Genomic DNA, 14,469 nt, shown 5'->3' on the forward strand with positions numbered 1-14,469 from the left:
TGTTATGATGTTTTATGTTCTGATGTGTTCTGATGTGTTGTTATATTGTGTTATGATGTTTTATGTTCTGTGTTCTGATGTGTTCTGATGTGTTGTTATATTATGTTATGATGTTTTATGTTATTATGTGTTCTGATGTGCTATGACGTTTTATGTTCTGATGTGTTCTGATGTGTTCTGATGTGTTCTGATGTGTTATGTTATATTGTGTTATGATGTTTTATGTTCTGTGTTCTGATGTGTTCTGATGTGTTGTTATATTATGTTATGATGTTTTATGTTCTGATGTGTTCTGATGTGTTATGTTATATTGTGTTATGATGTTTTATGTTCTGATGTGTTCTGATGTGTTATGTTATATTGTGTTATGATGTTTTATGTTCTGATGTGTTCTGATGTGTTATGTTATATTGTGTTATGACGTTTTATGTTCTGATGTGTTCTGATGTGTTGTGGTATGTTCAGTTAATCTGGTCCACCCAGCCCGATCTCTAGCTATTGAGCCTGGGGACGAGGTGACCCATCAGAGTGTGGATGGGCAGGCCAATGGAAACAGTCACGAGATGTTCTCCTCTTAATAACCTTTTAGTGCAGTGGGCTAAATCAGGGTCACACGGTGGTTCTTGGTTAAAAAATCTACTTTGAAACAAAAGTCTACACCTCACACACATGGTTATGGGCTTAAAACAAAGAAGACACCTGTGCCATGTCAGATATAGAGTTGAAATGATTTACATTTTGAGTTTACGTCCCAATATTACACGTTATATACATCACAGAAGACTGAAATACAAGTAAACTATTTATAGAAACACCAGATTTGAATAACATTCTACCCATGAGGCCAGTAGATCATTTTACTGCAGACATGTTATCTTTATCTCCCAGCTGCATTGTTAAGGCCCATTTAGAGCTTATAGAAAGCCTGCCTGTCCATGTGCTCTCTTTGGTGCTCCCAATCAAGGATTTACCGACACAAGGGTACCATGGTCCACACACACACAGACACACACACACACACACACACACACACACACACACACACACACACACACACACACACACACACACAGACTGGGTGTTTTGTTGAAGCTCATTACTTGATGTAGGCTATGAGACATGAGCAGCAGAAGGAACCACACGGACACTGTCAGGCTCCTTAATAGTCACCACTAGTCAGTGACCTGCTCCCCCTCTCCCCTCCTTCCCCCCAGACTTCCTACCACCCACACACACACCTCCCCCCTCCTGCCCCCCAGACTTCCTACCACCCCCACACACACCTCCCCCCTCCTGCCCCCCAGACTTCCTACCACCCCCACACACACCTCCCCCCTCCTGCCCCTCAGACTTCCTACCACCCCCACACACACCTCCCCCTCCTGCTCCCCCAGACTTCCTACCACCCCCACACACACCTCCCCCCTCCTGCCCCCCAGACTTCCTACCACCCCCACACACAACTCCCCCTCCTGCCCCCCAGACTTCCTACCACCCCCACACACACCTCCCCCTCTCCCCTCCTGCCCCCAGACTTCCTACCACCCCCACACACACCTCCCCCTCCTGCCCCCCAGACTTCCTACAACCCTCACACACACCTCCCCCTCCCCCTCCTGCCCCCCAGACTTCCTACCACCCCCACACACACCTCCCCCCTCCCCCTCCCAGACTTCCTACCACCCCCACACACATCTCCCCCTCCTGCCCCCCAGACTTCCTACCACCCCCACACACACCTCCCCCTCCTGCCCCCCAGACTTCCTACAACCCCCACACACACCTCCCCCCTCCCCCTCCTGCCCCCCAGACTTCCTACCACCCCCACACACACCTCCCCCCTCCCAGACTTCCTACAACCCCCACACACACCTCCCCCTCCCCCTCCTGCCCCCCAGACTTCCTACCACCCCCACACACACCTCCCCCCTCCCAGACTTCCTACCACCCCCCACACACCTCCCCCTCCTGCCCCCCAGACTTCCTACCACCCCCACACACAACTCCCCCCTCCTGCCCCCCAGACTTCCTACAACCCCCACACACACCTCCCCGCTCCCCCGCTGCTCCCTCTGTGAACATTTAACTCCCCCCCCAATAGACATGTATATTTATCATTGTCACAGTTGTAAACAAGTACTGTATATATTATTATTAGTATTATTTATAGTTTCATTCACACCTGCACAGTTGGAGCTCGGAGCTGAAGAATGTCACTGTACCCTGCAACTACACCTGTGATTAAATCAAACATCAGATGTGAAAAAATAATCTCCATTGGGACCCAGCAGCATTATGGAGTGTGTGTGTGTGTGTGTGTGTGTGTGTGTGTGTGTGTGTGTGTGTGTGTGTGTGTGTGTGTGTGTGTGTGTGTGTGTGTGTGTGTGTGTGTGTGTGATGAGAGAGCAAACATCAAACAAGAACGCAGTTGAATAAGACTCTGTGGTGCATCTTCTGTGAAACAGATCATTAACTCAGAATGGTTAAGGTAAGGGGGAACGGTTCGAGATACGGTTAAAACCCACAAAATTAAAAAATGAGCACTGGGATTGAACACGCAACCCTCGGTGCCAGAGCTTGCGGCGTATGCAATCCCCGTCCAAAATGCCCTAGCAGACCCCACGCCTAGCTTTAAAGTCATCTCCCGACAACCTGTTTACCTCGACGGACGTCGAATTTCACAGTGGATCTTGAGCGACCTGGCTGATCACTCCATTTTCTTGATGTGGCGGCAACGATTTAGCATAGGCTGTTAAATTAATATAGGGGAAACGCTGCACACACATACACACATATACACATACATACAGACACACATGCACACACACAGACACACATACACACACACACATACACACAGACACACAGACACACATACACACATACACACAGACACACATATACACAGACATAGACACACACACACACACACACACACATAGACACACATGCACACAGACAGACACACATACACACACACACAGAGACACACAGACACACACACATCACCCGGGTAGTGAGGAGCTGGAGCTCAATTCATGCCATATGAATCTACCGAGTGAGACAAGCTATGGGCTAGCGTTAATGAACACACACACGCGCACACACACGGCAGGTAGCTTCGAGGTTTGAGCATTTGGCCAGTAGCCAAAAAATCACCAGTTCAAATCCCGGAGCTGACAAAGTGAAAAATCTGTTGCTGTGCCCTTGAGCAAGGCACTTAACCCCTATTTCTCCAGGGACGCTGGACAATGGTGACCCTGGCCGTGACCCCACTCCCTGCTGGGATATGCAAAAACCACATGTCCATTACACACTTGGAACAACGAACACTTGCATAAATGTGTAACAGGATAAATACAAGCACACCCCGAATTAGTATTAATATCTTACACCAGCCCGCCCTTCTGCCATTATGAGAAAAGACCGTGACGACAGCGTGTGGTATGTAAACCGGCTGCTGGAGACAAAGTGCAGCACGCGCTGCTCGGTTAGAACATAAATCGCAGTTCATCCTCGAGGAGCATTGATGTCTATCTCCTCCAGTGCGCATCTAAAGTGCACTGGTAGTGTTAAAAAAAGTGTACTATTCTGGAAGCTACTTTCCATTAAGGTTAAGATATATCCAACTAGACTGCTCAAATATAGCCTATCGGAGTGACTCACCAGGGATGTATTCTAGCCTATGTGTGCCATTCTAACTTGAGTAACGTTTAGGCATTGGTTCAAAGTTTTTTTTTTATATGAGCGGCTGAACATTGGGCAACACAAGCCAGGTCGACAAAGTTACCTAAATAAAAATGTCCTCGACTCTCAGCTCCCCATCGCTGAACAACAGCAGCCTTTTCACTGCGAGCTACGAGAGGACGGACCTCACCGAGGCGCAAAGACACATCAGCATGCTTCTCTTCGGCTTGTGCGTCGCCATCGCCGCTGCTACCTTCGTGGGAGGTGTGTATTCTCTCATCTTTTTCATCCAGATGAGGTGGAAAACCATCCTGTGGCTCATCGTGGCTTCAATGTCCGTTGACGACTTGCTCAGCGTAATACCTCTCTCCCTCTTTATGCTCCTCCAGTGGGAGAGAGATGGAGAGGGAGGGTCGGTGACCATATGCACTTTATCGGGACTTCTCTATGTGTTCCAAGGACTCTCCAGCAATATGAAGGCTTGCCTTATCGCAGGCTACACCTTTTACGTTACTAAGCGAGAAAGAAGTCCTCGACCGTTACGCGTGATGTGGGCGATAGCCGGGGTGTGGGTAGTCAGCCTGGCCGTCAGTGTACTACCCCTGTGCGGCTGGGGGAGTTTCACCCCGGTCTCTCTAGGCTGTTTCCCAGAGAGCCACAGTTTTTACGTTCTGCTCCTTTTCTCTTTGTACTCCTTGTGTTTCTGCGGATTGGTCTTATTCTTCGTTCCTCTCACCTACCAACTACTGTGTTCCAGGGAGCCACAGAGGACGTTCAACCCGAGCTACTTGGATATAGCCAGGGATCTGAGATGGGACGGGTCTGCGCCTCTCTGCGACCTCCCGTCCTTCTCTCGGGATAGCTTAGACAGAAGTTTCAGTGCCTACAACGAGCTGTGTCCGGTTGGGTCGGGGAAAGGGCTAGGGGTGCGGGGCACAGTGGAAACATATACCTGCCCAACCCCTGCCTCTGACGGTGTACTGAGGGATGGAACCATCAGTAACTGGGAATCTCCGGTGTTCTTTGCACAAAAGCGCTTCTCCATGATCCTAGCGGTGGTGAGAGTTGTCTTGTGGATGCCGATGATGGTGAGTGGCCTAGAGATGGAGAAATGTGTAGATTAAGAAATATCAAATCGTATATGGTCTATGCATGCTTTTATAACAAATAGGTGTTCATGTGGGGTTTCAACTAGGTATATTGTATTGTATACAGTGTATTTCCTGCAATGCCACATTGAATAGGCTTTATGCCTAATCTATAAAACATGTAGGGTAAGGTGGGGTAACTAGCCCCCATAAGAACAATATCCAATTGCAGACATAGAAAAAGCCCTCATGGGGTAACTTGACCCCTGAAGATTAGTGTGTTAATTAAAACCTATTTAATGAATTTAGTTTAGCATTTTGTTTGTAGTTAAGTCTTAAAAGCTAGAGACTAGGTAGGCTATCATATTTGAATAAATGTAATATTGAAACAAAATGGAATTGCACATCTCACTGTTAATATCCTCAGTATAGCTAGGTTAGCATTCAATTGGTGACAGATTTTCATGTGAATATTCTACAATCTGCATCCCTGTGGAACGTTTTTGACACCTTGTCGAGTCCATGCCCCAACAAATTGAGGCTGTTCTGAGGGCAAAAGGGGTTGCAACTCAATATTATAAAGGTGTTCAGTGTACATAACGTTTTCTAAATGACGAGATTTTAATACAACTTACATCAGAATCATTTTGTTAAAGTGATTTTTTTATTTTTGTTGATGAGACAGATGCATTTTAGTTGAGCAAAGTGGTTTTTGTGAGAATTACAGGGGGTGGGTGGTGGGGCAGTTACCCCACATTACCTTGTGTCATTATCTAATGATGCATTAGATTCATGAAGTAGGCCATATGGGTTTAAATACATGCCGTTTCATTCACAGACTCTGGTGCTCGTGCGTCATGCTGTGAACGAGCGCAGCTCGTCCCTGGAAGCGGTGGAAACGGTGAGCTTCTTCCTGACCCTGCTGGCGCCTGCGGTCACGCCGGTGTTCATGCTCTCCGAGCGCTGGATCCACCTTCCGTGCGGGTGCTTCATCAACTGCCGGCAGGACACAGAGCGCGAGCCCACCGGTACGCTATGCCCTCTGTGGTTGTAAAGGGCCAGTGAGCTGAAAAACATATGGGTACAAACCAGACGTTTATCTAAAGCAACGTAACATTTTAACATAGCCTATATGCCTAGGAGAATCAAATGCCCAGTATTATGGTAAATGCCCCTTAACATACAGTATAGGCCTACACATTAAACCTAACACATTTACACGGACACCAATTGTTACAATAAAAAAAATGTGTGTCTGAAACACAAAAGCCTACATCACTGTCGATTAAAAAATTCAAATTAATATAAATGTAATATGCATAGATTTTTTGTTGTTGTTGTAAAAGTCACTACATATAAGAATTTTCTTCCCACAGCAAAGAAGAGGAGGTTTGAGTTTAACCTCTCCTTCCAACAAGGATACGGAATATACAAGTTATCCCACTCAAACAAACCCCACCACAGCCCGTCTGTCGAGAAGGCTTCCTATCAAAACATCTTCAACTTCACAGAAAACCAACTTGCTGTGCTGGACAGCTCCGATGTCGCGAGCCTGCAGGCCGAGCTCGAGTTCATGACCCCACGCGAAGTAGACAGCTCCTACCTGCACGAGCATGGCGAGCTGCTTCTCGAGGCGGAGGCAGGTGGGGGAGAGGCCCTCGCGCTGGCAGACTGCCTCCAGTTTCCTCACGGTAACCACGGAGACCAGGACAGCTTCTTCTGTGGGCCCAGCTCCCGGGACTGCGAGGACCTCAACCTCACTGACACGTCGTCGGTGTTCGAGGGAACGGAACGGAGACTGTCGCATGTAGAGTGCAGAAAAATGGAGCTGACGGACTGGGAGTGGTGTAGGAGTAAATCAGAGAGGACCCCCAGACAGGTAGCTAACCTCCCAACGTTTCCCTAATAGGGTGTAGGAGTAAATCAGAGAGGACCCCCAGACAGGTAGCTAACCTCCCAACGTTTCCCTAATAGGGTGTAGGAGTAAATCAGAGAGGACCCCCAGACAGGTAGCTAACCTCCCAACGTTTCCCTAATAGGGTTTCGATGTAAATCAGAGAGGACCCCCAGACAGGTAGCTAACCTCCCAACGTTTCCCTAATAGGGTGTAGGAGTAAATCAGAGAGGACCCCCAGACAGGTAGCTAACCTCCCAACGTTTCCCTAATAGGGTTTCGATGTAAATCAGAGAGGACCCCCAGACAGGTAGCTAACCTCCCAACGTTTCCCTAATAGGGTGTAGGAGTAAATCAGAGAGGACCCCCAGACAGGTAGCTAACCTCCCAACGTTTCCCTAATAGGGTTTCGATGTAAATCAGAGGACCCCCAGACAGGTAGCTAACCTCCCAACATTTCCCTAATAGGCTAACATAAACTAACCTTTAGGACCCTAAAACTCAACTCTGGACCTCAAAGCCTGTTCGACTGCATTTTTTTCATTGTTCCCCTCTAATCAGAGACTGATTTAAATGAGGGACACCAGATGTGTGCAATTAATTATCAGGTAGAACAGAAAACCAGCAGGCTCCGGATCTCGTAGGGTAAGAGTTGAATACCTCTTCTTTAGACTAAACCAACCAGTGTCATATATTTAGAAAAGAATATGTCTCGGGGCTAGACAAAAGGCTAGCTAGGTAAATACATTTTTACACTAAGGCTGCGTCACATTGACCTGTATAGCCTAACCCAGTGTTTCATCTTCCTGGTCCTGGGAACCCAAAGGGGGGCACATTTTAGTTTTACACAGCTGATTCAAATGATCAACTCATCATCAAGCTTTAGATTTAAATCAGGTGTTTGTGGGGCTGAGGCAAATATAAAAACATTTCACCCCTCTGTGTGTTCAGGACCAGAATTAAGAATCACTCTTATCATATAGACCTAGTGTCCCTTGTTGTGGAGCCATCATATGATATTATCCTCCAATATGTCCCTTGTTGTGGAGCCATCATATGATATTATCCTCCAATATGTCCCTTGTTGTGGAGCCATCATATGATATTATCCTCCAATATGTCACTTGCTGTGTAGCCAATATGCGATATTATCCTCCCATATGTCCCTTGCTGTGTAGCCAATATGCGATATTATCCTCCAATATGTCCCTTGCTGTTTAGCCATCATATGATATTGTCCTCCAATATGTCCCTTTTTGTGGAGCCATCATATGATATTATCCTCCAATATGTCCCTTTATGTTTAGCCATGATATGACATTATCCTCCAGTATGTCCCTTGCTGTTTTTTGGTATTATTTGGTATTTTATTAGGATCCCCATTAGCTGTTGCAAAAGCATCAGGTTCTCTTCCTGGGGTCCACACAAAACATGAAACATGAAATAATACAGAACATTAATAGACAAGAACAGCTCAAGGACAGGACTAAATAATTTAAAAAAAGGTACACATAGCCTACATATCAATGCATACACACAAACTATCTAGGTCAAATAGGGGAGAGGCGTTGTGCCGTGAGGTATTGCTTTATCTGTTTTTGTAAACCAAGTTTGCTGTGTATTTGAGCAATATGAGATGGAACGGAGTTCTATGCAGTAATGGCTCTATATAAAACTATATGCTTTCTTGAATTCGTTCTGGATTTGGGGACTGTGAAAAGACCCCTGGTGGCATGTCTGGTGGGATAAGTGTGTGTGTCAGAGCTGTGTGTAAATTGACAATTTGGGATTTTTAACACATTGTTTCTTATAAAAAGAAGAAGTGATGCAGTCAGTCTCTCCTCAACTCTCAGCCAAGAGAGACTGGCATGCATAGTATTTAAATCAGCCTTCTGAATACAATTAAGAGAAAGATGTGCCACTCTGATCTGGGCCAGCTGCATCTTAACTAGATCTTTCACTGCAACACTGAACCACACAACTGGACAATAATCAAGATAAGACAAAACTAGAGCCTGCAGAACTTGCTTTGTGGAGTGTGGAGTCAAAAAAGCAGAGCGTCTCTTTATTACAGACAGACCTCTCCCCATCTTTACAACCATTGAATCTATATGTTTTGACCATGACAGTTTACAATCTAAGGTAACAGCAAGTAATTTAGTCTCCTCAACTTGTTCAACAGCCACACCATTCATTACCAGATTCAGCTGAGGGCTAGATCTTAGGGAATGATTCGTACCAAATGCAATGCTCTTAGTTTTAGAGATGTTCAGGACCAGTTTATTACTGGCCGCCCATTCCAAAACAGACTGAAACTCTTTGTTAACTTCTCTAGGGCTGGCGGGACGAAATCGTCCCACCTACGTAACAGCCAGTGGAATCCTGTGGCGCGTTATTCAAATACCTTAGAAATGCTATTACTTCAATTTCTCAAACATATGACTATTTTACACCATTTTAAAGACAAGACTCTCGTTAATCTAACCACACTGTCCGATTTCAAAAAGGCTTTACAACGAAAACAAAACATTAGATTATGTCATCAGAGTACCCAGCCAGAAATAATCAGACACCCATTTTTCAAGCTAGCATATAATGTCACAAAAACCCAGAAGACAGCTAAATGCAGCACTAACCTTTGATGATCTTCATCAGATGACACACCTAGGACATTATGTTATACAATACATGCATGTTTTGTTCAATCAAGTTCATATTTATATAAAAAACCAGCTTTTTACATTAGCATGTGACGTTCAGAACTAGCATACCCCCCGCAAACTTCCGGTGAATTTACTAAATTACTCACGATAAACGTTCACAAAAAGCATAACAATTATTTTAAGAATTATAGATACAGAACTCCTCTATGCACTCGATATGTCCGATTTTAAAATAGCTTTTCGGTGAAAGCACATTTTGCAATATTCTCAGTAGATAGCCCGGCATCACAGGGCTAGCTATTTAGACACCCAGCAAGTTTAGCACTCACCAAAGTCAGATTTACTATAAGAAAATGTTTATTACCTTTGGTGTTCTTCGTCAGAATGCACTCCCAGGACTTCTACTTCAATAACAAATGTTGGTTTGGTACAAAATAATCCATTGTTATATCCAAATAGCGGCGTTTTGTTCGTGCGTTCAAGACACTATCCGAAAGGGTAAATAAGGGTGACGAGCATGGCGCAATTCGTGACAAACAAATTCTAAATATTCCATTACCGTACTTCGAAGCATGTCAACCGCTGTTTAAAATCAATTTTTATGCCATTTTTCTCATAAAAAAGCGGTAATATTCCGACCGGGAATCTGCGTTTAGGTAAACAGACGAAAGAAAATAAAGCATGGGGTCGACTCGGGCTCGCGCCTAAGCCCATAGTACTCTGATCGGCCACTTGTCAAACGCGATAAAGTGTTTCAGCCAGAGGCTGCCTCGATATTGTTCAGCTTTTTCCCGGGCTCTGAGAGCCTATGGGAGCTGTAGGAAGTGTCACGTTATAGCAAAGATCCTCAGTCTTCAATAAAAAGAGCCAAGATGAAACACAACTTGTCAGACAGGCCACTTCCTGCATGGAATCTTCTCAGGTTTTGGCCTGCCATATGAGTTCTGTTATACTCACAGACACCATTCAAACAGTTTTAGAAACTTTAGGGTGTTTTCTATCCAAAGCCAATAATTATATGCATATTCTAGTTACTGGGCAGGAGTAGTAACCAGATTAAATCGGGTACGTTTTTTTATCCGGCCGTGTCAATACTGCCCCCTAGCCCTAACAGGTTAACTGCCTTGTTCAGGGACAGAACGACAGATTTTTACCTTGTAAACTCAGGGATTCAATCTTGCAACCTTTCGGTTACTAGTCCAACCCTCTAACCACTAGGCTACCTGCCTCTAACCACTAGGCTACCTGCCTCTAACCACTAGGCTACCTGCCTCTAACCACTAGACTACCTGCCTCTAACCACTAGACTACCTGCCTCTAACCACTAGGCTACCTGCCACATTGAAGTGCCAGTCATTGTAAAGAGTGACATTACAGTCACAGTCATGTTATTGGCTGTCCTTTTAACCACAGTAACCCAGATTCATGTCAGTAATCAAATCAATAGTAACACCATGAAATCCAGGAGATACCTGTAGGCCTACATGTAAATGACAGCATGTTGTTTTGCTGTCCTACCTGTCTTAGTTAACATTTTACATTTACATTTTAGTCATAAAGCAGACACACTTATCCAGAGCGACTTACAGTAGTGAATGCATACATTTCAATTCATTTCATACATTTTTTCTCCCCGCACTGGCCCCCCCGTGGGAATCGAACCCACAACCCTGGCGTTGCAAACACCATGCTCTACCAACTGAGCCACAGTACCTCAGAATAGTAGTGTCGTACTCTGTATTTGACAGTTGTGGTTTTAGGAATCCTCATTTTATTCAGATATAACCCTATGAGTCTAAAGTCTCACTTCTCATGATAAGCCTTACATTCAAACCAAGGTGTTTAATGTAACACCATGAAATCCATTAACACTCTTTGTGAACTCTGAGTCTATTCAGATTCAGTTCTGTAGATAGTGTCTTAGGTCTGTTTCCAGGCCTGATGTGAACAGCTACAGTGAAAGGTGTGAAGGAGGTTTGGCCATGTGTTAATAAAAGTACACAGCTGTAGGGATGTAGACTATACAGTCTCTCCACTGCTGCAGGCAGCGGAGAAAGAGCTGTTTTTCATCCCCGTTTGAGACCACCCACTCAGTCCCCGGTCTCAAAGACACGCACATTCCCACTCACACACACCTGTACACGTGCTTACATGCGTGTGTGTGGGTCGTACCTGTTCTGGTAATGGGTTTCTGACACTAATTGATAGTAGACTGAATGATATTGAGCTGACAGCCAGGAGAAATCAGACTGAATGATATTGAGCTGACAGCCAGGAGAAATCAGACTGAATGATATTGAGATGACAGCCAGGAGAAATCAGACTGAATGATATTGAGATGACAGCCAGGAGAAATCAGACTGAATGATATTGAGCTGACAGCCAGGAGAAATCAGACTGAATGATATTGAGATGACAGCCAGGAGAAATCAGAGCGTTCTCATAACTAGGGACGAGGACCTCTGGCCTCTTCATGCAATGGGTTTTGAGAAGGAGGCAAGGAGAGTGGGTACGAGGAATCAAGGAAATGCAATTGAGATTCTCCTCATGTTCCAACCAACCCTACTGATGTTCAGCTGCAGTAAAGTACCGGTGTCATGGATTGCAAAGTCAGGTGACTAGTTACCCAGATGCAGTTTCAGTGACGATTGAGCAAAGATCATAGTCCAATTCTATCTGCCCCACAGTAGCCTGTTTTACAACATACTGTACCCTATACTTTCTATTTTACAACATACTGTACCCTATACTTTCTATTTTACAACATACTGTACCCTACACTTTCTATTTTACAACATACTGTGTCCTATACTTTCTATTTTACAACATACTGTATCCTATACTTTCTATTTTATAACATACTGTATCCTATACTTTCTATTTTACAACATACTGTATCCTATACATTCTATTTTACAACATACTGTACCCTATACATTCTATTTTACAACATACTGTATCCTATACATTCTATTTTACAACATACTGTATCCTATACTTTCTATTTTATAACATACTGTATCCTATACTTTCTATTTTACAACATACTGTATCCTATACTTTCTATTTTATAACATACTGTATCCTATACTTTCTATTTTACAACATACTGTATCCTATACTTTCTATTTTACAACATACTGTATCCTATACTTTCTATTTTATAACATACTGTATCCTATACATTCTATTTTACAACATACTGTATCCTATACATTCTATTTTATAACATACTGTACCCTATACATTCTATTTTATAACATACTGTATCCTATACATTCTATTTTACAACATACTGTATCCTATACATTCTATTTTATAACATACTGTACCCTATACATTCTATTTTATAACATACTGTATCCTATACATTCTATTTTATAACATACTGTATCCTATACATTCTATTTTATAACATACTGTATCCTATACATTCTATTTTATAACATACTGTATCCTATACATTCTATTTTATAACATACTGTACCCTTTTTTTTATTTCTTTTTTATTTCACCTTTATTTAACCAGGTAGGCTAGTTGAGAACAAGTTCTCATTTGCAATTGCGACCTGGCCAAGATAAAGCATAGCAATTCGCACATACAACAACACAGAGTTACACATGGAATAAACAAAACATACAGTCAATAATACAGTAGAACAAAAGAAGAAAAAAAACTCTATATACAGTGAGAGCAAATGAGGTGAGATAAGGGAGTTAAGGCAATAAATAGGCCATAGTGGTGAAGTAATTACAACATAGCAATTAAACACTGGAATGGTAGATTTGCAGAAGATGAATGTGCAAGTAGAGATACTGGGGTGCAAAGGAGCAAGATAAATAAATAATTACAGTATGGGGATGAGGTAGATAGATGGGCTGTTTACAGATGGGCTATGTACAGGTGCAATGATCTGTGAGCTGCTCTGACAGCTGGTGCTTAAAGATAGTGAGGGAGATATGAGTCTCCAGCATCAGTGATTTTTGCAGTTCGTTCCAGTCATTGGCAGCAGAGAACTGGAAGGAGAGGCGGCTGAAGGAGGAATTGGCTTTGGGGGTGACCAGAGAGATATACCTGCTGGAGCGCGTGCTACGAGTGGGTGCTGCTATGGTGACCAGTGAGCTGAGATAAGGCGGGGCTTTACCTAGCAGAGACTTGTAGATAACCTGTAGCCAGTGGGTTTGGCGACGAGTATGAAGCGAGGGCCAACCAACAAGAGCGTACAGGTCGCAGTGGTGGGTAGTGTATGGGGCTTTGGTGACAAACGGATGGCACTGTGATAGACTGCATCCAATTTGTTGAGTAGAGTGTTGGAGGCTATTTTAAAGATGACATCGCCAAAGTCGAGGATCGGTAGGATGGTCAGTTTTACGAGGATTTGTTTGGCAGCATGAGTGAAGGACCCTATACTTTCTGTTTTACAACATACTGTATCCTACACTGTCTACTTTACAACATACTGTATCCTACACTGTCTACTTTCTATTTTACAACATACTATACCCTATACTTTCTACTTTACAACTGTCATAAACTTCATCATCTGAAGAGGAGAAATCATCGGACCAATATGCAGCAGTTATATTGCTCATCTTCTTTTTATTAGAAGGAAGAAAGAAAAAAAACACTTACAAAAAAACTAATGACGAAGTCCAGTAAGGTGCTCAGACTATACAAGGAAACAACCACCCACAAACACAAGAGAAAATAAACCCACTTAAATATGGACTCCAATTAGAGGCAACGACAACCAGCCGGCTCTAATTTGAGGTCGTTCCAAAACCCCAACATAGAAATAGAAAGACTAGAAAAACCACATAGAAATAGAAAACATAGAACATCAACCAAAAACCCCGAAACACACTAAACAAACACCCCCTGCCACGCCCTGACCAAACTACAATAACAAACAACCCCTTTTACTGGTCAGGACGTGACAACAACATACTATACCCTATACTTTCTACTTTATATTTTACAACATACTACACCCTATACTTTCTACTTTCTATTTTACAACATACTATACCCTATACTTTCTATTTGACAACATACTGTATCCTACACTTTCTCTCTGTTAGAAAAGTCTGCTTTTCTCCAGCATCGCTGCCAGAACGTGATGTTTTCCTCTCAAGT

At 43.6% G+C, this 14,469-nt stretch overlaps 1 protein-coding gene across 1 annotated transcript in view; it reads left to right on the forward strand.

The window, feature by feature from the left end:
• The first annotated feature begins 3,526 nt into the window (after positions 1 to 3,526).
• Positions 3,527 to 14,469, forward strand: part of LOC106593204 (probable G-protein coupled receptor 149) — a 17,651-nt gene continuing 6,708 nt past the window's right edge. The window contains exons 1-3 of the mRNA XM_045704053.1: positions 3,527 to 4,775; positions 5,614 to 5,803; positions 6,152 to 6,654. Coding sequence (XP_045560009.1) covers positions 3,801 to 4,775; positions 5,614 to 5,803; positions 6,152 to 6,654 — 1,668 coding nt within the window. The 5' untranslated portion in view covers positions 3,527 to 3,800. The remainder of the gene's footprint in view (positions 4,776 to 5,613; positions 5,804 to 6,151; positions 6,655 to 14,469) is intronic.

This window comes from Salmo salar, chromosome ssa20 (genome assembly GCF_905237065.1).
Source record: "Salmo salar chromosome ssa20, Ssal_v3.1, whole genome shotgun sequence".
In the NCBI taxonomy this organism is placed as follows: domain Eukaryota; kingdom Metazoa; phylum Chordata; class Actinopteri; order Salmoniformes; family Salmonidae; genus Salmo; species Salmo salar.